Source organism: Chiloscyllium plagiosum, chromosome 1 (genome assembly GCF_004010195.1).
Source record: "Chiloscyllium plagiosum isolate BGI_BamShark_2017 chromosome 1, ASM401019v2, whole genome shotgun sequence".
Classification (NCBI taxonomy): domain Eukaryota; kingdom Metazoa; phylum Chordata; class Chondrichthyes; order Orectolobiformes; family Hemiscylliidae; genus Chiloscyllium; species Chiloscyllium plagiosum.
The window spans coordinates 121,400,875-121,426,383 of NC_057710.1; the positions used below are offsets into that span (position 1 = coordinate 121,400,875).

At 39.5% G+C, this 25,509-nt stretch overlaps 1 protein-coding gene across 2 annotated transcripts in view; it reads right to left on the reverse strand.

Moving 5' to 3' along the window:
• Positions 1 to 25,509, reverse strand: part of LOC122552813 (AF4/FMR2 family member 1-like) — a 164,613-nt gene that overhangs the window by 102,879 nt on the left and 36,225 nt on the right. Inside the window, exons 1-3 of one of the 2 annotated variants that reach the window (XM_043695796.1) lie at positions 18,454 to 18,513; positions 9,255 to 9,375; positions 7,159 to 8,079 (exon numbers count right to left, since the gene is read on the reverse strand). In XM_043695796.1, coding sequence (XP_043551731.1) covers positions 7,159 to 8,079; positions 9,255 to 9,375; positions 18,454 to 18,479 — 1,068 coding nt within the window. In that variant the 5' untranslated portion in view covers positions 18,480 to 18,513. Of the gene's footprint in view, positions 1 to 7,158; positions 8,080 to 9,254; positions 9,376 to 18,453; positions 18,514 to 25,509 lie in introns of those variants that run through there. The other variant, XM_043695804.1, reaches the window with a different exon arrangement.

The window sequence follows — 25,509 nt, forward strand, 5'->3', positions numbered from 1 at the left end:
ACTGTTTGTCAAAATTTAAACCAGGGGTATCTTCAGCATGCCCCAAGTGCAAGGTCTGTACGGGTACTCCTACCCATTGTCTTTGATCTTGTGACAGGCTTCAAACATATTGGAGCGCTGTGGTGGGTGCAATGGAGAGGATTTTAGGTGTAGGGGTGGAGAAGGACCCCATTTCGCTCCTTTTGGGCCTACCCATTGTATTTCCTGCAGACTCGCATAAGGAAAAACTTTTCAATATTCTTACATTCTGTGCAAGGAAGAATATCTTGCTAGGTTGGATATCAGAAAGCCCCCCAGGCCTGTCAGGTTGGCAGAAGATTGTTATGCAGCATAATCCCCTGGATTTTCTCACAAATATGGTACACCACAAAACTGAGAATGTTTACAAGACATGGCAACCCTTTTTGAAATACCTGGACACAGATTTATCTGCCACGATAACAAGGGCTTTTATATAGCCGTAACGATTGTGTTTCATGAGTCCAATATCCAGGGAGGAGGAATGAGTGTTTTGTTTGGCTGGGCTGAGTTATTACTATTTATTTGTTTGCTGTTAGGTATTTATTTGCTGTTAGGTAGTTAGTTAAATAGCTAGTTTAGGTTTTTTTAAATTTTATACTTCTCTCTATATGTTTATACATTTGTAGAAGAGGGTGGGTTGGGGATTTTTTTTTATTATTTGGGTTTAGTTTTGTACTGTTTTGAATTGCATTGTTTTGTATTTGTTGTAATATTTAAAAATCTATTTTTTCTTAATTAAAATATATTTTAAAAACTTAGTATCTTGAAGACAAAGCTTTCTAGGTCATTGCAAGATGTCTAACACCTTCATATAATGTGTACCTCATTGCTATAATGCAATAAATTACAATTTAAGATTCACCAGTGGTTTTCCTTTGCTGCTGTAAAACCTTAGTGCTTAGGCCCAGTTAAAGTTAGGGGATAGTGGCAGCATACCAACCCAACTACAAGCTGATACTGGCTGGCATCACACCACATAAAACAAAGTCAGGAGTAAAAACCTTGGTTGATCTTTCCTTCCCAAATCGTTTCAACAATTCTGACAATCTCATCCAGCATAATAGGAATCAAAACTGGAGGTATTTGGATTTTATGGCTTGACATTAGCTACACGATTATTCTTCTCCAGGTTTAATTATCTTGGCCGAGAGTGTTTACAATTCAAACATTTTTCAATAGTTTTAATGTGTTTTTGGAGGTCATGAGCTTATGAAAAATTATAAGGGACACAGCTTGTTCATTGCTTCCCCCACCACTCCCCTCCCCATCAATTTAAAAAGCTGGTTATGAATTAACAAATGAGCATACAGCTAAGAGATCACCATTTAAAAAACACAAACAGTTTATTACCATTCTTTTGAGAATCAACTGTTTGTACCCTGTTTCTTGTGAGTTTAATTCCCAAGTGTGGCTGCCAAGGTTAAGGACAGCTCTTCTGGGTGGGAGAGCAACGATCCAACTGTTGTGGTCCACATAGGTTCCAATGACATAGACAGGATTAGGAAAAAAGGTTCTAATGAGACATTATGAGCATATTAGGTCAATTTAGAAAAGCAGAACCACAAGGGCTATAATCTCAGGATTACTATCAGAGTAACTTGCAAATTGGCAATGAGTAAGCAAGATTACAGGGGTAAATGTGTGACTCAAAAGTTCGATGTGGGAGAAATGGCATTGGATTCTTGGGGTACTGGCAGCAGTACTTGGGAAAGAGAGCTGTTCAACTGAGATGGGCTTTTATTTGAACCATGCTGGGACCAGTGTCCTGGCAAATTGTATAATTAGGGCTGTAGATAGGGTTTTAAGCTAATTAGTTTGGAGTGGTGGGGGGGACTTTAACTGAAGAGAACTTTTTTGTAAAAAAATGAAATGAAACGGGAGAGCAAAATATAGAAGCAGAAGAGCGTAGCAGAAAGAAGAACCAGAGGAAGTAATAATGGCCAAAAGTCAAAGTTTAAGGGTCTGTGTCTAAATATATGTCGAGCTTGTAATACGAAAGATGTGTTGATGGCAAATAGAAATAAATGAAAAAATATGAGCGCGCAACTTGGGGCTCAAACAACAGCAATTAAAGAGAGGGGTCTGAAGGAAGTGTTCTCTACCGTAGGCTGGGAATATAGAAAAGGTGGAACATCAGTGGATGAGCAGTGGCAGACATTCAAGCAGATACTTTATAATACTCAGCAAAAAAAAAATTATTCTGGTTAAAAAGAAGGATTTGATGAGAAGGATGACTACCTGTGATTAACAAAGGCAGTCAAAAAGAGTATCAGAAACTAAAGCATAAAAAGCAGCAAAAGTAGTGGTAGACCAAAGGATCCATATTATTTTTAGGTTTTATTCGTGGATAACAAAAAAAGCAATAAAAAGAGCTTAAAAAAAGATAAAAGAAATAGCGAGAAATAAATAGAAAGCAAAAGCTTCAATGGGCATATAAAAGAGTAGCTAAAGTGAACGTGGGACCCTTGGAGGATGTAACTAGAGAACTGATAACGACAAACAGGGAAATGGCAGATAATTTAAATAATATTTTGCCTCAGCCTTCTTAGTGAAGGATACCATAATCATCCTAGACATCAGAAAAGCAAGGCATTAACGGGAGCAAAAGTCTTGGAACAGTCTCTATCACAAGGGACAAAGTATTTGGAAAATTAATAGGGTTAAAGGCAGATAAATCACCAGGACTTGATAGCCTGCATCCAAGGTTTTAAACAAAGTGACTACAAAGATGATCAAAATATTGGTTAAAAAAATTGTAGAAATTAGGGATTCTTTAGAGATAATCAACATGGCTTTATGTGTGGGAAATAGTGTCTCACTAACTTGATTGAGTGTTGTTTGAACAATGAGTTTTTTGAAGAGATGACCAAGAAGATTGTTAAAGGCAGAGTGGTAGATGTTGTCCATATGGACTTCAGCAAGGCAGTCGACAAAGTTCTGCATGGTAGATCATATGGAATCCAAGGGGAGCTAGCCAAATGAATACAAAATTGGCTTAAAAGGTAAGAGATGGGATAATGGTAGTGAAAAAGATAAATTCAATCACCCAATATATAACTAGAGAAAATTTTTATCCAATCCACTAGCTGTCTTAAGTAATCAGATTAAATTTAGCCACAATGCAGGTAGTGAGATAGAACTCTGTTGTCGGTCTACAATAAGACTAAACACTACATTGAGGAGCAGCACGTAGATTTTAAAATTTGAAAATTGCCATAGAGAGATTTTTGGGGGAGACAGCAGAGGCAATGATGTGGGGCAGAAAGATAAACTTTGCAAGTTATATTGGGACCATAATTAGATAGACAAGAAAGAAACAAAACAAGAACAGACCCACCTAGGTGAACAACAGTGGAAAGGAACTGGAGATGTATAGCGTGGTCAACCATGTCCAAAACTGAAGACAAGGACACACAAGGAGAGCAACCAGAAATGAGCAATAAATGTTGGCCTGGTCAGCTATGTTCAAGAATTAATTTTGTGGCAAAGGCTCAAGTCCGATGAATCATTGTATATTCATAAGAGCAATTCAAACTATACGGAACAAATGCATTTCAGAAATGCATGTTAACAAAGCGAATCTGTCAAATCATACTTGCCCTACTTTAAACAAAAGGTAAATACAGCTTTTCCTTACTGAAGTATTGCTCTGCTTTCTCTCCACAGATGTTGTCAGACCTACAGAGTTTTTCCAGCAATTTCAGTTTGTGTTTCTGATTTCCAGCATCTGCAGTTCTTTGTTTTTTTTAAAAAGAAAAGGGATGTTGGGGTTGGGATGATTTTGTTTTTAAAAATTACTTTTGCAACTTCATCATAAAATGATTGGTCAACATTTGTGTCCAACAAATTTTAACGACAGTTTATACTACATTAATTCATGGGCAACAAAAGACAGCAAAAGATGCCCCTCATTGGCTTTACAGAATCCAGAGCTTTTAGGACTGGATCATAAACAACCACGGTAACCAACAAATAGCTAGGCAGGGTGCAGCTATCAAGAGTCAAAAGGAGAAGCTTCACACCAACAAAGGAAGTAGGGATGGGTTTGAAAATATCGAGATCTTATCAATACACTCAATTCAGACAGCATTACTGGTTCAAAATGAACAATCATTGTTTCTTTTTAAAAAAGAGCAAGTCCAAAGGAGAGTTTCAATAAGACTATATTCTTGAACAATAATTTTGCTTTAGGGTTTCACCATTCCATGCATCAGACCTTCCAGCAGCCACCATTGCCAAACCTTCTAAAAACAAATTTCACCATTCGCCCCAATGTATTAGGCACATTTATAGTGGGCTGAAAATGTGTTGCTGGAAAAGCGCAGCAGGTCAGGCAGCATCCAGGGAACAGGAGAATCGACGTTTCAGACATAAGCCCTTCTTCAGGAATCTCCAGCAACACATTTTCAGCTCTGATCTCCAGCATCTGCAGACCTCACTTTCTCCACATTTATAGTGGGCCACACTTCAGACATTAACATCTTACTCCTTCACTCACAATGATCACCACAAGTGATTCCCAGAACCTATTAAATTAACTTTACAAGGTTCCACCTACAAGGCTTCATGATTTCGAATTCAAGTTTGGGTAATTCACAGTGACTGCAGAGTTGTTTGAGAGAACAAGATATTCTGCTTCCTTGTGAACAGAGTTTTAATCCTTTATTGTGCAGCATACCTCAGTTTGTGAGGGTAGGAGCCGGAATATTGTTAAATTGAATGGTCATCCTGATTGCCTGAGGATTCTGTGAAATATTACAAATTAAAGTTCAAAAGGAAACCCAGCAGGTAGCTCATCATCTTTGGCTTGTAGCTGCCCAAAGACATTTGACAGTATGTTAATTTCTGAAAAATATCCCAAAAAAAAAATCATACAATTATCCCATCCACAGGGTACACAAACTTTATTTTGTTCAAATGCAAACTCAGAAGCCACTGAAGTAATTTTTCTGATGATTATTAAGGCTCAATTACTTCAACATGTGGAAAACTGAAAACTTTTCCCAAACTGCTACTAATTATCTGCAAATGCTCTCCAGCCAAGTACAGCCAAGATCACAGTAAAGCCACAACTGCTTCTATCTTGTCTCAGCAATTTGCTTAGGAGGTAGCAGAATGGAAGTAATGTCACGAGACTAGTAATCCAGATCACCAGTTTCATGGACTGTGGACATGGCTTTTAATGGTGATATTTGAAGTTTTAAAAATCTGGAATTTAAATAAAAGCTAGACCAATGGTGACCACGATTTATTCCTGATGAAGGGCTTTTGCCCGAAACGTCGATTTCAAAGCTCCTTGGATGCTGCCTGAACTGCTGTGCTCTTCCAGAATCTGGTTTCCAGCATCTGCAGTCATTGTTTTTACCACATAACCATTGTCAGTTGTCATAAAACCTCATCTGGTTCACTAATGTCCTTTAGGGTCTAAAATCTGCCATCTTTTCCTAGCCTGACTTACTGGCTCCAGACCCATAGATTTGCAGTTAACTCTTCACTGCCTGTTCAGACCATTTCCTGCCTCTTTAAAAATCTGGAATTTAAATAAAAGCTAGACCAATGGTGACCACGGATTATTCCAGATGAAGGGCTTTTGCCCGAAACGTCGATTTCGAAGCTCCTTGGATGCTGCCTGAACTGCTGTGCTCTTCCAGCACCACTAATCCAGAATCTGGTTTCCAGCATCTGCAGTCATTGTTTTTACCACATAACCATGGTCAGTTGTCATAAAACCTCATCTGGTTCACTAATGTCCTTTTGGGTCTAAAATCTGCCATCTTTTCCTAGCCTGACTTACTGGCTCCAGACCCATAGATTTGCAGTTAACTCTTCACTGCCTGTTCAGACCATTTCCTGCCTCTACTGCAAGAGATCTCTTAGCGCTACTTGTAAAAATGGGTCTTGTCTGACATCCAGGCCAACATCTTTTAAATGAGATGTTAAAACCAAAGCCCTGGAAGAAGGACATAAACATTCATAAGCGTCTACTTCTTTTGTGTGTGTCAACCATGGTTCAGTTGTTAGCAATCTCACCCAAGTCAGAAGGCTGAGTGTTCAAGCCCTGCTCCAAGACTGAATGCAAAATCAAGACCCACAGTCCTGAGGGAATACTGCACCAAGATGCCATATTTTCGATGAGATGTTAAACTGAGACCCACTTTGCTTAATCAGGTGAATGTAAACAAAGTGTTCGATAGCACTACTTGGAAGAAAAGCAATGGTTATCCCCAATGTCCAGTCAATATTTATCCTTTAGTCAACATGATCAACCAAGATTCTCTGGTCATTACCATATTGCTGTTTGTGGATCTTGAGGAAAACTGCTTTCCACTTTACAACAATAAATACATTTCAAAACATCTTGAATGCACACACTTGAGACATCTAGCAGGACTGAATGCTGGTATATTAAAGCAAATTTTTCTTTTAAAAGATTTATTCCTCTCAGCAGTATCACTACATAGGTAACTTGTTCCTTAATCTCACTGCTTATGGAACTTCGTATTGCACATATTAGATGGATGTAGCAACCAAAGAAGGAATAGTAGTACATTCCCCCAAAATACTTTGTATTGCTTAAGACACAAGAAGTGCTATACAAATGCAAGTTCTCCCCCAACACAGAATAGTACTTTTCAAAGAAGGACAAAAGATTGGAGTTCACATCGTAAAAGGAGGACCACTTAGATTGTTCTTGAAAATCCAATCACCGGACGAAATACATCAGGAAAATGTGACTATATGCAGCTTATTAAGATCAATGAACTGTTGTCAGTCACAGGTCAGAATCAGAAAACATTTCCATGATATCTGATAGAGGTATTTCAATGTGTTTTTCATTATTTCCAGTCAATAGTCTGACATGTATGATACTAGTTAGTTAACATATTGTTCATTTCCTAAAGCTGCTTTTAATTTCCAGCCTGTGTCTTAAAATAAAATATAAAGAGGAGGAATACACAATTTAATTAAACATTTTCATTTCTGATACAGGCCCACTGTTTGAATTTCAAGTCCTGCTTATGTCACTAGATCACGAATCTCTGAGCAAAATACTTCACCTCCCTATGCCAGCAATTGTGGTTACTATCAAGTTCACTGCAGAACTACACATCAGAAGAGAAATGGCAGTGCACTCACCTCGACTGGCTGAGAAGGAATTTTAAGTTTGGATAGCTTTGCTCTGGCACTTGCTTTCATTGCAGCTATATTTCCAAATGGTTCCTCAGTGTAATCCTCTGCAGGAGGCTTTAGTTCTGGGGATTTACTAGGTGCTTGGTCTTGCCCATCCATCGGTCTCACATATGCTGTAGGCTTTTGTTGTATCATGTTTGGTTTCGATGGTAGAGATGGCGGAAAAGTTTGAGATGCATGTTGGCTGGGGACTGAAACACTCAGATCAGAAGACAAGTTCTCAGGATCACCGGAGTGTACTTCTTGTTCACTTGGAGATTTTGTTGGAGGACAGTCCTTGCTGCGACTACTCTTTCTTTGTTGCAATTTGGAATTGGTAAACCCGCTGGAATGTAAGGGGGATAATGGTGTTATCGGAGACAAGGGCTGCATAAGTGAGGACAACGGTAACAGTGGTTGCAAGTGTTGCAAATGGGATAACTGGACTTTGCTGCGACTGTCCGTATCCGCTGGCTGGTCATCCCTCACTCGATGGCTATTGCAAGTTTCCTGCCCACTGTAGCAATTGTCCTTTTTTTGGCTTCGGTTTGGAAATAAGCTATAGCCCTTAGTGTTCTGACTGAGGCTTTGGCTGTTCTGTTCTATTGCTGTAGTGTTCTTATCAGAGGAGCAGACACCGGTTGAAGAAACTGCACTGCGAGGTCCCATTGATCGTGGATTGCTATTGTGAAAGGAAGGCTGTAGTGAACTATTACTCTGTTTTGCACCAAGCAAGCACTTATCTTTTTCTTGTGAAACCAAAGGAACTGCCCTCTTGGGTATACCAATGAAGTCCTGCTGACTCTTGTTACTTATCAGATCTTTCATCTCATCATAGTTGCCCAGCATATTCTGAATGCGGCTGGAAAGTTCATCCCCTTTATTGGTCTGCACAAAAACAGAAAAAATGTAGTTAAATGACTGCAACCCTAAGAGCCCAGTTATGATTCACACATATTTCTGCAGAGGCAAATATTCAAGAAAAAAAAAGTTACCCCACATGCACTAATTAGTCGTTTAAAAATGCCTGACAATTTCTGAAAAATTTGCACAAGATTTTTTTTATATATAAATGCATTCTATAATGCTTTTTTGACCAGAAAGATCAGTCCGGCCTGCAAACGAGCATGATTGGAATGGATTCTGCAACAGCACAGCAAAATAACAGTCCAGTGACTAAATTTTAAAAGTTACATTAAGCTACAAGTCTGAAAGTTGTGAGCTACAAAGAGATTAGGAAAATCCAAGAATTATTAATATTTTCAACCTGGATGCAAATTTATTTCTTTGGTCTCAGCAAGCTTAGTATCTTTGGGACCATATAGATTCACTCAAATTGCTGAAAGTGAAAGGCTGTTGGAAATTTAAATCATACAAAAACAAAACCTTCAAATGGCAGAAAAGCTAGACAAAAAAAAAAATTATACAGATAACCATCCAGCTCACTAAAAACTTAGATTAGGTTGGGACAGCTCTCCCACACAGCCCGTGTTGCTTTAGAAACATTGGTGGATGGAAATGGAGGTGCAGTACATTCAAATCATGAAGCAGCGGGCACAGCCGATGAGGCGAGGGACCTGCCAAACTCAACCACTACACTTCAGCTCTGCAAGATCTGTGACTTGGACAAAACTGGCCGGATTCACGACCCAGTCAGCAGCTGGTAACAAGAATTGGGAGACAGGCTTCTCCCGCAGGACAAGTCTCCAAAATTTAAAGAAGTGGAATGCTTTGGAGGAGGACTGCATCGAAGCTGGTAGCAAGGGAAACCCAGAAGAGTCTTCTTACTCTTCCTGGCTCACATTAAGACAGGTACAGACATTTAAAAAGAAGGACTGTCCTACCTGGACCTCTCAGTCACTGCTCTCCTGCTCAGGATTCCAATTGAAATTGCATAGGAGGTCCTGATGACCAAATTAGAGCTCCCACCTGCAAATATAGAGAGCTGCTCTACGAGCTTTGGGTGGAAGCACTGTTCATAAGACGTGCCAAGAGCTCTGCAGCACAGAATCTAAAACAAAAAAGCTCAAACCAAAATTAGTCTAAGCTGCTCCGTACTTTACCTTGTATGGCTCACCAAAGAGGGGGGCATTTTTAAGGAAAGGTTCTTTGTCAAGGTGAATTTCTTGGTTTCGTCTTTCCCTTTCCTTAATTCGAAGCAAATTTCTGTCTTCATTGTACAAGCTGTTGAAGAGCAGAATAAACTAAATTTCAGCTACTTGGCAAGCAAAATGGAAAATTTAAAAAGACAAAAATCAGGAAACAGTCATCAACTGCGTGTCAACCACTCCATAGATGGGTAACTTTTCTCCTACTCGGTCCCTTTGATATGCAGTATTTCTTCAACTTGGCTATCAATACATTAAGTGAACCACGTACTTCATCCCTTGGAAACACCAATATAAATGAAGTATTCCAAATATTGGAATAAATAGCTGATATTTAGACAGATCTATCCCATACTAAAGTACTGGGGCCATGGAGCTTTTGATTTTACAATACTGCATGCATGTTTCAAATATTCACAAAATGCCAGCATAGAGCCAAACAGGAAAGTGCAAGTCGGTGGAGCGGAAGGTATTTTGAACATCAATAGTGCATGGCTGAGGAAGGAGCCAGCAGCAGAAGCAACAAATTTTCAGCAGCGCTGGCAAAGGAGCTAGAAACTTAGGGGATAGGTGGCTGCTTACTGACAGAGGATCATTCAGGAAAAGTACTTACCTCCCCTTAGCACACATAAGGAAGGCATCTTCATTACATTGCTCAAGGCATTGTAAATGGAAGATTGAAAATGGGATCACTATTATACAATATAGTGTCATTAGAGTGGTCGATGATTATTGCTCACTCACTGTACTTTATATTTGCAACATCAGGAATTTACACTGATTTTATTATAATGCATGGCAATTTTAAGAAATTTAGTAGTACATTAAAAGACTGCCGCTGACATGAGACCTGAAAAAAAATAGGCATGAGCAGAATAATATTAATAGGATTTAATCTTGGTGCACATCACAATTATTTCTGTTCTGACCACCAAATACACAAAGAAACAGGTCACCCAAACACCATCTGTGTGACAATGCAACGCACAAAATGGCTACATCATTCAGCTAGGAACTATGACCATACTTCAAACTAAGTTCGTGAAGTGCTTTGGCAGCGATGTGGTAAAGTATAAAAAAAGTATTTTTACATTCTTCAGTTTCTATATACGATCTATCTGTGACAACATGCTAATCCAAAAGAAAAAGCAGAACTGCAAAGAAACGAAGCCAATGTCGAAAAGGAGCTCTCAAAGTACAGTGTAATCAACTAGAAACTGGTCAGACTCTCCCAGTTTTGTCAGCTCATAACCTTAGGTGAAGACATCTAAGCAGCTTAGTTATAATACATTTAACATGTCTTATATTATTCTAGAAAGAACCATAAATGGAAAGTGGAATATTTTCACTATAATCAAGAGGCAAAGGGAGGCATGGAAATAAATGTAATAATCATCACTGCAGTTTAAAAAAAGTTAGGGAAACTAAATGGTGTTAAAGACCAAACAATCAATCCATCCTTTGATTGCATCCTAGACTATTAAAAGAAAGTAGCAGCAGAGATGGTGGATGCACTGGGAATGATCTTCCAGGAATCCTTATATTCTGGAAAACCCCCAGAGGACTGGAAAATTGACAACCTAACACCTTTATTAAAACCAGGAAAGGAAACAGGAAACAAGTAACTATAATAGTTAGCTTAATGTCTACTATTTAGGAAAATGTTCATATGAAAGGATGTAATGGCAAAGCATTTATTAATACATAACATATGATCTAACAAAGGCAGCATGGCTTTGTGAGTGGTAATTATGTGACTACAATTTTTTGAGGTGGTAACAAGCCAGATAGATAAAGGGGAAGTAATGGATGAGATGTATTTGGATTGTCAGAATAATTTTGATAAAAGGTACCACACATTAGACCGCAGGTAGTTGTTCTATAACATGATAGGTGCGTTCCTGTGCAACCACACTTTATAGAAACGTCATGCTTTTGAAACAGTGTTTGAACTAACATGATGACATTGCCAATTCATCAATCGCATTACAGCGAATTCACGTTATCAAAACACGTGTTATAGCAGATTGACCTGTACTTAATAAGGTAACAGTCCATGGTGTTAGAAATAGCACACCAGCACGGATAGAAGATTGGCTAACTAATAGAAGACAGGGCTGGAATAAGCAGCATTTTCAGGATGGCAACAAGTGAAGAGATCACTACTGGAGTCACAATAGTTTACAATATACTGTATATGTTAATAATTTGGATGAGGAAAGTGAATATACTCTAGCCAAGGATATGCAACCAAAAATAAATGAGATGGCAGGTGGCGAGAATGACACAAAGATTCTGTAGAGAGGGATATGAACAGATTTAAGTGAATGGGCAAAAAACTTAAAAAGGTAGAATATGATGATGTGGGGAAATGTGAAGTGATGTATTTTGGCAGGAATAATAGAGCAACTGAACATTATTTAAAATGGAGAAAGACGGCAGCAAACTTAAGGACAGAGAGTTTCAGGAATCATTATCCATGAACTGCATAAAACTAGCATCCAAGTACTGTGGGCATTAGAGAATGCAAATGGAACACCAGCCATTATTTCAACGAAAATGAAAATTAAAAAAAGTAGTGAGGGTTTGCTCAAACTACACAAGTCACTAGCCAGACCACAGTTGGAATACTGCAAACAGTTGGGTCCTTATCGAAGGAACAACATACTGGTATTGAAGGCAGTGCAAAGAGTTTCACTAGACTGATACCAGGTATGAAGGGTATGTCTTATAAAGACAGATGGAGTAGATTGGGCCTGTACTTGTTGGGAGTTTAGAGGTATGAGCAGTGACTTTATTGAAACACAGATCATTCTTAGGGGATTTAATGGGGGACAAGCGGAAAGATTGTTTCCAGTTCAGGGAGAGTCAAGGTCCAGATAACACAATCTCAGAAGAAGAGGTTGCCCTTTTAAGGCAGAGATAAGGAGGAATCCCTTCTGTCAGAGGTTAGTGAATCTGTAAAATTCAGTACTGCAGAGGGCTGTCAAGGCTGGTCATTAAACTATATGCAAGGCTCTGAAACGCAGGAAGAGATTCAAGGCTTATGTGGAAAAAACAGGGAAGTGGAACTGGGGATTTGTAAGTTAGTCATGACCTCACTTAGTGGTGGAACAGACCCAATGAGCTGAATGGCGTGCTCCTACATCTTTTGGTCACACAAGATTTGCTGAGATTTGTACATTCCAGTTGTATCAAAACCTGCAACGGACTAAGTCATTATCTGTAGTGTTGTTTTTCAGTACACATCAAGATCAAAAACAGAACAAATAGTCAGTGTTGACAATTAAAGCAACATTCATTTTGATGCAGAAAGAGCAATGCACACGTAAAATATCACTATGGTAAATTTTGTGCAAATGACAAATCAAATAGTCAATAGAGCACAGCATTTCTTTTATTGACCATATAGAATTAGTGTTTCCAGTTTGGTGTGTTGTGCATGGATTAGTGTAGAAACATAAACATTACATATAAATATAATTACATCTATGCCAGCACCTCCACTGGTGAACAGGTCAAAACAGTTGGCCTGTGAGAAGGGGAAAGGACATCCGCCATCCAAGATATTTTTTGTGTAGGGATGTAGGCAGGAAGCAAAGAAGTGAATGAACTTTCAGGAACCTGAGTTATAAAGAAGGATTTCATCAAGTAGCTCTTCATGCCCACTGTATAAAAATATAATGGAGATAATATCTAGCTGACCCTTGTGTTTGGCAAAACTACTTATTCACCATTAGGCTCCTGGTTTTAAAAAAAAAGCTTAACAGGCTTCTCCAAGTCAGAAACGAAGACCTTTTCTTCTACTCTGCTCTGGTCAGTTATAGCGTCAGTTCTGGTTAACTATTGGCAAAAGCTTCACACATTTCCTCAGAAACTCATTTTTAAATAAAGCTATTTAGTTTAAGGGCACAATTCAAATCTTGTAGCAAAACAGTGGTGCCTAGGAAATAAGAATGTGAATTCTAGCATTACAACTGTTCAATGGATGACAAGTGCTATTACATTAATAATAAAAAAAAAAGAGAGATTCTCTTGCTGTTCCCAAGCATGATAAAAGCAGAAAGCAACCAGATACAACGTGCATAATTCTGTGCAAGCAGCAACTATGGAAATATGGTATGATAGTGCCCCTAAATTACTTAAGTGCATAATACCTAACTTTGGAGGGAAAATTCTCCCACTTACATTCTCCCCATGTCCTAGTTGGTTTCCTCTGTGTTTTCTGGATTCCTCCCACAGTCCAGAAGATGTGCAGGTTAGGTGAATTAACCAAGCTAACTTGCCCATATTTGTTCAGGGATGCGTAGGTTAAGTGCATTAGTCAGAGGTAAATGGAGAGTAATAGGGTAGGGGAATGGGTCTGGATGGGTTACTCTTCAGAGGGTCGGTGTGGACTTGTTGGGCCAAAAATGGCCTGTTCCACACTGTACAGATTCTATGATTAACAGATCACTGTGTTTAATGTTTCCATACTCCAGGCAGGATTCTTCAGGGCTAGGATTAGAGTGGAAGCATCACTCTGGTATCTTTCCTAAGATATCATCTTCCACAAGCTGCATCAAGTGCAGGCAGGCAATCTAAAGCAGTGTACAATTCATATCCGTGCCAAACAACTTACAATTTTAGCCAGGGACACTGCCTAACAATGAGAGTTGGGAAACTCAACTGACATCTCTCTGCGTCCCACCAACCTATGTATGCCTTACATCATAGGGGTGCAAAGTATAGCTACAATCTCTCAACTAACTCCAAAAAAAACTTCTCTAGTAGGTTGCGACGAGTAAGAAGCCAAGTTTAAAGTTTATGGCAAGTGTAAAGTACCAGGCTGCAGAAAATGAACAGGTACATCAGGTTATTTTTAATAAAAATCTGTGGATTGTAAAAGAATCAAAAGGTGGCATTCTATTGTTTGGAGGTTCTGAAGGGAAAAATAAAAAGTTAACATAGTGAAAATATATGGATGAGGAAAACACAGTAGCAGAAATGTACAGTGAAGTTCAGAGAAGTGCTGTTCTATAAAGGTTGTACTTACCAGAAGACAGTGCATTGCCTGCAAACGGTGCAGCAAAAGGGAGAACCTTCTCAGATATAGAGAGTAGCACTGCATAAACTTCCGCCTCAAAAGTTGCTCTTGTGGGGAATTTGCTTGTCATAACAAAAATACGACCAAGTTTGCTGAAGCCAACTTTAGCATGGGAAGGAGATTTAGGAATTGAGAGATTTAAGGCAATGTAGAGGCCAGGAAATTTGCCATACTAAAAATAACCAAAGCATCAAAGCCAACAACAACAGTAGTTGTTGCTGATCAAATATGGAATGAAGAAACTCAAAATTTGCAAGCTTCCTCCAATCCCCAATTGTTCACCACAAACTTTAGCTCCTCTATTGAAGAGAATTTGCAATGGTTACAGCTCATTTCCAGGTGTTGCTGAATCTGAAAACTAGCCCATTTGGCTATTCTTCTTCTTTAAAAGCCAGTACAGACAGAACCAGCCAAATGGCCTCATTCAGCACTGTAACAACTCTGCTCTAACTTATTTGGTCATAAGAACTCCAGTATTGTTGAAAAATGCATTTTGTCAAAGCTTTTCATCTTTTCAGAGGACACCAAAGATTAGTTCGTTTCCTCTCATACAATATCAATTGTCCAAATGAGTTCCAAGACAAAATTCTGAAAAATGTCTTTCTCCCCTCCCCAAGTAATCCTCAATTGTGATTCAATAATATTTATGTCTAAACCAAAAATGGCACAAATGCCAGCTATTTGATCTCATAAGAGGAATTATCAACTCTTTCCTGGTCAGTACTGAATGCTCACAGGGTCACCAGATAGCTGATCGGTCTAAATGTTTTCTCTTCTTAGTCCTGAGGTACAATAATTTAGTCAATAATAGCAACTCTGCCAATACTCTGGTTGAGGTTAGCAATGCAAAGACAGCAAATCAAAATAGGACTAAAAGGAGGAACTTCTGAACGTATTGGCATCTTAGAAGGAAGAATGTAGTTAATGGTGTTCAATTTTGATGAAAGGCAGTTGGCAAAAAAGTTCACTTTTCACACGTGCTTCCTGACCTGTTCAGTGTCTCCACCATATTCTATCGGCTTCCCAAAACCTCAGCATGTACAGCAGCCTGCTTTTGAGTCAAAACCAGCATCCCCAGCTCCGCATCTTAAACTATTCACGACAATCCTGAAATTTGGACAACAGTGCGCATCAAGAGACACCACAACCAAGCTAAAGTCTGGCCTCGCCTAAAATTGATAAGATACTTCCAGTAGAGAATTCACTAAATAATGATAAGCAGCAGAAATATCAACTCAGTTTGAATTCTCGAAGCAGAGGATACTGTGGCTATTGTAGGATCCATAGTTCAGCCAAGACCATTAAACAGCTAAGAATGAGACTTGAAATGAGGATGGATTGCTACAAAACTGGCAGCCTCTTCCCCACCCCTACCACAACTGTCTCTCAAGTATTGAAAAGTCAGAATTTCATTCTACCAAAAGGCAGGCACAAATTAGATCAATATCTAAGTTATTCACTACCTGCATTTTCAAAGAGCACATGAAACTGAGCAGAATTCACATGACAGCCTTTTGCTGACTTGACTGACCTGAATTCTGCAGTATAAGATGGGACCATACCAAGCAATATAACTAAACCAGTTCTAAATTACCATTAAAAAAAACATACAAGTTGGGTGGTTTTACAATCTGCATGGCAGATAGTTTGAAAAGCTCTGCAATATTCAGTGGCTTGTTTGGCATTGCTCTACCTGGTGTGAACCAAGACTCAATTAGACCATAAGAAATAGGACCAGGGGAAGGCAGGTTGACCCCTGCTCTGCCATTCAACAGGATCATGGCTGATTTGATATTCCTCACAGCTACGTTCCTGCCCTTCCACATAACTTTTAATTTCCCTTTGATTAAGATTCTCAGTCTTAACATATACAAGGACTCTGGCCCCTCAGCGCTCGGTGGCAAGGAGTTCCAAAGACAGTCAAACCTCAGAAGGAATTCCTCAGCTCAGTCTTAAATTGGTGCCCTTGATTCGGAGACTATGCCCTCTGGTCCTAGGTACTGATATGGGGAGATATCCTCTCTGAATATTTACACTGTTAAGCCCCTTAAAAGAATGATGTCTGTTTCACCTTGCTCATAAGGCAATTGCCCCACACCAGGGATCATCCTAGTGGACCTTCTCTGAACTGCCTCCACTGAACTAACTCCTTATGCAGATCTCATTGAAAATCTTATGTCTGAATTAATTGCTTGCCTGCAAAATGTCACATGCGATTGTTCTTCTCCCACTCCCCTATTAGAAGACCTAGCATTCACATGTACAAAAATGGAAACCACCTACAAAATTTCAGTCTTCAACTGCATAACTTAAACAGTTCGTTTCCATAGCTAATAAGTCAAACAGCCACTGAAAGGCAGATCAGAGAGATGTATGTATTATATGATTTGCCAAGTGTCATGTAATGCAAGATTGGTTAACACAATATTGAAGAAGCTCTTCCATGTCTTGCTTTGATCATGTATTTTGGTCACATCAATGTCAACATTTAACATTAAATGTTTATCTAAGCATTTTCAAACTAGATACATGAATAGTTGCTTTACGATGATGTCCTAGAATAGATGACTGAAGTAATCCTCCTAACTCCGTTTGGCTGGATTATCTGACAATGGGCAATGTGATGACAATTCATAATATATTACAAAGACAAATCAAAATATTATGCAACATAAAAGCAGTTTGTAACTTTCATGAAAGGTGAAAGGAGGAAAGGGACATTCCCACTTACACAAATCACAAAAAAAGTCACCTTTAAACGAAATGTACATGGTCTTGCACATTGAAATAGTGTTAAAATTAAAATGGAACTTTACGCAAAAGGCAATTACAGAACCAGTCTAACATTTCTGGTTTTGCTTTGAGTTCTTTTTCCTTGTCCTCCCCAAACAATTGAGCAATGTCAATGTCAAGCCTCAAACTAAAAATGGCCACTTGATTGTGGTTTTGGGTGGTTGCCAGTAGAAATATAAGCCAACCAAAGATACCTACAGTGCCGTCAGGGGTACATCCTTATGGGATGCGTATTGTTACTGCAGCTAATCACACTATATATAAATGCAGCAGAAAATATTTTTAAAATTTGAGTATTATGCAGAATTGCTGTTACTCAAATCTGGTCAGACATTTTCGATGCAGTGTTATAGTAAGCAGCACTTTAATACGCAGCAACGTTAATTAATTCTCAGTTCTTCGCTTGTTCCCAGTCTTGCTTTTAACCATCCATACTGGGAGATCTGCTGTCGTGGAATGTCATGCTCATCTTTCTTGTGGCATCTTCAAACATCTACTGTAGGTCATTTGCAAAAGATCTGTAACGTTCATCATCCAATTACACCTAGGTCAACCCCCTCTTTCTGCTGCCCTCCACTTCGCCCTGTATAAGAGATCTCTGCAGCTTTTCAACACAGATCAAATGGCTGAAATATTAATTTTGTTTTCGGGGTGTCACTATCAGGTGTTACTTAAAAATCAAACAACAAATTGAACTTGGTGTTTATCACTTAGTAGGACTGGATACTAATTTTAACTATCAGGCATCTGAATAATAAAAAAAAAGTCTCTCAACTGCATGTTAACATATATACCAGAAGTAACTTCAGGTCTAAAACTATTTTCTGCAATTGGATAACATTTCTCAACACAGATAAGAGGCCATTTTAACGTTGGATTACAGGATTTAGGCAGTGCAATGTTCAATCAATCAGAGGTAGGCTGGAAGGTGAATTGCGTACTAACAAGTATTTTCATAAAGATTTTCAAACAAGGCATAGGATTGTCAAGTGCAAAAAACATGAGCATTATTAAATACTAGATGCTTCAAAAACCTTAATATAAACACAGAAAAGTTACTTCACTAGGTATTTCCAATCCTGCTGATTACAAATAAAAATTCCCAATTTTAAAGTTAACACACGAAGTGCTTAAAACAAACTTAAAGCTCCATCTTAAAGCCTTGAAACTGAGCAATAATTCAGTTGTGGAAACAGTGCCTTCACATTTTACTACCGATTGTACTTTGTACAAAAATTTACAGGCTTACTTTAAAAATTAAGCTGAGCTACATACCAATATTGCATGTAAAACGACATCATCAAAAGTGTTCTGCTTGAATGAAAACGAGCCAGAACTACAAATAGATCCAGGAAAAGGATTCCTCAAAAAGATCCTTAATATTAAAAGCTAGTCCACATTCTTTGTAAATTTGCAGTTTGAGGAGGGTGGGGGCGCGGGGGGGGGGAAAAAGATAAAGTCTTGTAACATACTCTAATGCTTCTTAATTCTTCGCCGTGCTGAGCAATCTCACACAAACTAGCCTGTTAAACGAGGTTAGTCATGCATTACCACTAAATGCCACTTGACGCTGCCATGGCAACAACCGTCCTAGATTACAGACAGTGGTACACAGCTGACTCCTCATTTATCACATGCGTAGACAACATTTCTATGACTGCTCTTTTCTGAAGCGACGCTCTACTGTAACTACCTGGCCATTCTCTTGACTGCTCCTGCCACAAGAAAACCAGACATTCCCAATCTCATCAGAACTGACGTCAGCTCACGCACACACCAATCTATTTTAGTATTATCCTTGAATAAAAATGCCACTGGATATCTCATCACCAAAAAGCAGATCAACAAAAAAAAATGAACAAGGACAAGCTGTGCACAAGTCTCATCAGCTTAAAATTTCCTGGGGCCTCCAAGTACAAATTGAAATTGCTTTATCTATTCAGTCCGTGGTTACTGATTTGATTTTCTATTTGCCCCCTTTCCTCTTTTTGCTGTTTGAGAAACTGACATACGTAAACTGGCAACTACATTTTTCTGTATTATAACAGCAGCCACTTTTGGAAAATATTTAGTGAGGGCACTTTAGAACATTTGAAGTTTGTCAGAGACGATACAAGTTCAAATGATCTCATTCCTGGTTACCTCAAAATTTTGCATATTGCTAACTTACATATCAAAATGAAGTTGAATACGTTATACAAAAAAAAGGATTCAAGGTTAATACCCCAAAAATCACTGCCTTTCTTTCTCCTCTCCTCCCCACCAGATGCAAACTGGAGGAGCAGGAAGAAAACTAACTGCTTCGAACCCAGGCTATGAAGATCAAGTTTATGCACTGGAGGTCAATTACCCGGGTGAGCAGTTTGTGCGCAGGCCTTGATGACATCTGCTCTTGGCTCCTGGCTTCCTGTCAGTCACAGATCCAGCTCCCACTGCTGCAAGTACACTACTCACCGGCTCATTCAATCAATTTCAGCTATCTTGGGATACAAAAGAGCAAAAAAAAAAGCAGCTGCTCACAATCAAAACCAGGAAAGAAGTTTCCCATTTGCAGGTTCAAAGATGTCCAGCCAGTCATTTCCAGAGGTGGGGGGCGGTTAGTGGGTGGTAAGAGCAAGCAGAGGACGATCAGCCAGGACAGGATTGCAGTCAAGACTGAAATTATATTGGATTTTTCCATTGCCCTGGCTCAAGAATCAGAAGCCAATTGTATTGCAGTGATAACTGAACTGAAGAACTGAACTTGGCAATCTTCTACTCATTGTAGTTTAGTACTATCCCATGTTCATCTGTGGGAATGGAGGGACAGGAAGGATGAAAATAAGGATAAATCAAAAGCAAAATTAAACACATCTGCTTTGGGCAAGTTAAATGCACACTCAATCAAATCTCACTGCAAGGTTCAGATGATTAAAGCCAGAGGGCAAAATGATCGAAGCTTAGGATCAATTCCCAGGAGTGTTGTTATCATTTGTGACGCATTAACCTGGTAGGAATTCTCCTACTTTTTGTTTGCCTAATTATGGGCATCATTACCAGGTCACAGTGGGGTGGGAGCAAACTCAAATGTATTACCTCCAATTTAATCCATGGCTCATGGTCAAGTCCCAGATCACACGCTACCTGATGTTCTGTCGTGTTGTTCACATACACCCTCAAGTTTGGAGTATGATTGTGAAAGTTAACTGCTAACTTGTACATTTAAAAGCAACAGTATACTGCAGCGCTAGAGTGCAAAACATCCATATAAAATTAAAAACTAATTTGTGAATTCATTCTCATATAGTTATAAATGAAATGAATGGATGCAAATTTAAATTATACTTATACTCTACCATGGGTAGCACATTGCACCCCTATTGGTGTAGGGAGCAAGTAATTTGTTCTAAAAACACACAGTGGAAAATATGCATGTAAATGTGAACGTAGGGAAACTGACTGCGGGGCAGGGAAACCTGCCCGGACAGCATCTGTGCCCACTATCAACACTGCTGACATCAGATCAGCCTTTCCGAGAGTCAACCCAAGGAAAGCAACAGGCTCGCGCGAGCACTTAGATCCTTGTGGACCAACTGGTGGAGGTATTCACCAGCATATTCAACCTCTTCCTCAGATTTGCTGAAGTCCCCACCTGCTTCAAGAAGCCCAGTACCTAAGAAAGCATGTTCAATGTGCCTTACGACTACTGCCCCAGTGGCTCTGACCTCAATCAAGAGGCTGGTCATGGCCCAGATCAACTCAAGTCTCCCAGGCTGCCTCAATCCCCTGCAATTTGCCTACCGATACAACAGGTCCACAGTGGATGCCATTTCCCAGGCCTGTGGTAATCCCCGGAGCATCTGGATAACGAGGACACCTACATCGGACTCTTGCTCATTCTCTACAGCTCCTATTATCCCCTTTAGACTGATCAAAACTCCCATGACCTTGGTCATGGCTCCGCCCTCTGCAACTGGATCCTCGGCTTTCTGATTCACAGACCGCAGTCTTCTCGATAATCCTCAACACTGGAGCGCCCCCCCCTCCCCAAGGAGGCATCCTCAACCCATACTGTACTCCCTGTCCACCCACAAATGTGTTGACAAATTCTAAACGAGCGCCATCTGTATGTTTGGTGACGACACCACCGTGGTAGGATGGATATCTAACAACGATAAGTCAGAATACAGAAAGGAGATAGAGGGCTCGGTGTCATGGTGCAATGAGAACAACTGCTCTTTCAACGTCGGCAAACTAAAAGAATTGATCGTTGACTTCAGAAAGAAAGGAGGAGAACGCACCCCCATCAATGGAACGGAGGTTGAAGTTGAGAGATGGAGAGCATCAAGTTCCTAGTAGTGACAATGACCAACTTGCCCTGAACTTCACATGTAGATGCAATGGTCATGAAGGCAGCTCAGGTAACTTGGCATGTCCATAAGCACCTTCACCAACTTCTACAGCTGCACCAAAGAAAGCATACTGTCCAGGTGGATAACAGCCTGGTACGGCAAGTGCTCTGCCCAGGAGTGTAAAAAAAACTACAGAAGGTTATGTGCACAGCCCAGACCAAAGAAGTCAACCTCCCACCACATGGCTCATTGCTGCAGGAAGGCTGCCAAAGACCAATCATGCTCTCCTACAACCTCTTCCATCAGAAAACACAGAAGTGTGAACACATGCACAAGCAGGTTCAGGAACAGCTTCTTCCTGGCCGTTATTAGACTGATGGATGGAGTCGAACTCTAAAATAATGCTGATCTTGCTAATGTCAACATAACTTGCATGCCTTTAAGCCTCTTTTTCACCCTATGATCCACATGTCCTTGCTTACTACGATTAGATTAGACGACTTACAGTGTGGAAACAGGCCCTTCGGCCCAACAAGTCCACACCGCCCCGCCGAACTTGCCTGTACTGCTCAAAAACAAAGCTTTTCACTGTCGTTAGGTATACATGACAATAAATTTAAATCAAATCATGCTTCAGGTGCATTTAGCTGATTATTTTTGCTCAAAGTCACAAGAATTTGACAAGTGTATTAAAAACACTGCATTTGCACTTACTACCTTTATATCATCACTTTTGTCAACCTTTTACAGAATAATATGTCTACATCAATTATAATGGAAACTGTTGGCGTAAATTAGTCACATTGCAGTTACAACTCATTACTAGAGGCTACAACCTCAAACGCATCTTGCGATTACTCAGCCTGAATGGCAGAAAATCCTTTTGATGTGAAAAATTCTCCTTGATGTTTTGCATTTAAATTGGTTCAAAAGTTTGCATTCAGATTGCAGTATGTAACGTAAAATTATAAAACTTATGACATTCAATTAAATCAATTCAGGAATAGCTAGGATACACTTCCGGTTGCACGCCTTCTAGAATGATGGGGTGTCTGTGAGATTCAGGTCAACACAAGGCATGGGAATACGTGATGAACAGTCCTGGGAAGCACCACGGATCAGATGATCCTTGATGTGCATGAACACAAGCCTCTTAAGGTATCAGGACAGAGTGTTAAAGTGGTTAAGTAAGCATTTGGGCAAGTTACTTTATTAGTCGAGGCAGAGTATTTAACAGCAGGGAGGTTAGTTATGCAGAAATGCTAATTACATATTAGTGATTAGGTGTATATCTTGGCATAGCAGTGCACAAGACTTTGGGCCATGTGCTGGAAAGTGGGATAAGATTCGTCTAAAAACAACCACCTGACTAACGCAGACCTGATATACTGAAGGGCTTTTTTTCTGTACTGTAGATCGCCACAAGAGTACACTTTGTGACTTCTTGTAAACTTTGTCCCAGGTCTGTCAAGCATATGCTCAAGTTGAATTCCAGACTGCCTGATATTTCCCATTTCACAGCATCTACTTTCATCCCTCCTTCTTCACTGTTCAATTTCAAATTGCCAACAAATATCATGCAATTCCACTACCTCAGGAACTTGAGGCAACACTTGCACCCAAAATAATAAAACACAACCTATCGGTACACAGCTGAAGTTAGCATACTGCAAATGTTACAGGTTTATATAGAAAAGTCAGAATACTGACATGCACTTTAAACAAAATACTTCAGTTTTTAAAACACAGAGTAACTTGACAAATCTATAACAATTTTGCAAAATCAAGCTCCTAACAATTATGTTTCACTAAATTAGAATAAACTAGAGTTAACTGGTAAGTAACAGGTACAAATCATACCAACAGTTGAACTTTGAAAGCGTGCTTAATTTAGACCTTGCAAAGAAATGTGGTGCTCTGCAGAGGGTTTAGCAACAACAGCCTATAAATAAACTTCAAAATGGTGGTGAGGAGGGAATGGAGAGGAAGGAATACTCAGAATTCCAAAAGTCACATCTAATGAATATGGACAACCAAATTTTACTACACTGACTTGCACTTGATTATTTGAGAAACTGCTTTTGAAGAAACATTATGGAACTTTATCGAGCAACTGACAAATCACACATTTGGATATTAAGAACAATTTTGCACACTTAATATAAGTACCTTAGTATAGCAAAAGTATAATAAAAACAGACCAGAGAAAAATTGGAAGATGCCCAATATTCTAGTTGTATGAAACACTGCTTTTGAGAAAATTTGGCTATTTCCACATATTCACCTTGCTAAAGAACATTTTGAAATATTGGGCCATGTGCAGATTTCCCTGGAATTGACTTTGCAAACAATGCCACAGCATTATATAATGTACTGCATTCGCATCCATCCCAATACTGCACTCAAGTGCTGCCTAGATAATGTGCTAAATTCCTGCAGCAGCACTTGAATCCACAATCTTTAGATCAGGAGCAAAGAGTTCAAAATGGAGGAGCTAAAAACTGTATTGTGCTCAGATACTTCATCCCAATGTTGAGGCATAAAAACATTTTTGGAATTGTTTGGGGAGAAGAAGAAAGAAAAGGATTTCTTTTTAATTCACTGTTCTCACTTTGAACTGTTCTGCTGGGATACAAACTGGACGTTTCATGCACATGGATGTCCAGTGGTTGAGATCAGGACAAGCGGAGTTGTGGTGGCTCAAATGGACAATCAGCCTATTATAACTCATTGACCAGACCCACATGAAAACCTCATTGAGTGTTAGCTACTAGATGATTGTTGGCACCAGGGTTGATTTTAACCATTTCTAATCTTCAGGAGAGAAAGGGAGACACAGGGAAGGAAGATAGGGCAGAGGTGATATTAACTCCAGGCAACAAGAATATATTAGTTTCACAATGCAAAACACTATTTATCTGCTATGCAACTTCAACTTTCATAAGCCATGTAGAAAATGAATTCTTTAGGTCAGTACACTTCCCACTTTAGACCATATTTAAAAGTTAGATCTTTCAGAGTCCACAGATTTATGAAAGAATTAAAAACATCAATCAATTCTTAGCACTCAGAACATTTAGCTAAACAGGTGTAAGGTGCTAATTTACAATAGCAGGACATAACAGGAGATTAAAAGAACTTCATAAGCTTTTGGTAGAAAGTATTGTACATGTTATGGGAGAGTTTATTACTGCCAAGCTTTCAAAAACACTCACTCTCACAACTGAGGGACTTTGAACGATGCTGTGAATGATCCCTAACTTCAAATAAATTTCTCTTCTCAAATCGACTGAAAACCAGTTGCATTCCAACTGCACTGCTCACTTCTGCCACACACAAGTTGCCTTTACGTATATACAGTACAACACATCAACAAAGTCTGATCACTCACTGCATGAGGCACATTCATAAATACACATTTCCAGAGAAGTTACTACGTTGCAAACAGGTCAGGATCCTGACCTCCACACCCTTCAGTTGAGGAAATATTATTAGAGTTAGAGTCATAGAGATGTACAGCACAGAAACAGACCCTTCAGTCCAACCTGCCCATACCAACCAGATATCCCAACCCAATCTAGTTCCACCTGCCAGCACCCGGCCCATATCCCTCCAAACCCTTCCAAATGCCTCTTAAAAGTTACAATAGTATCAGCCTCCACCACATCCTCTGGCAGCTCATTCCATACACATACCACCTTCTTCGTGAAAAAGTTGCCCCTTAGATCTCTTTTATATCTTTTCACTCTCACCTTAAACCCATGCCCTCTAGTTATGGACTCCCCGAACCCAGGGAAAAGACTTTGTCTATTTATCCTATCCATGCCCCTCATACTTTTGTAAACCTCTAAAAGGTCACCCCTCAGCCTCCGACGCTCTAGGGAAAACAGCCCCAGCCTGTTCAGCCTGTCCCTGCAGCTCAGATCCTCCAACCCTGGCAACATCCTTGTAAATCTTTTCTGAACCCTTTCAAGTTTCACAACATCTTTCCGATAGGAAG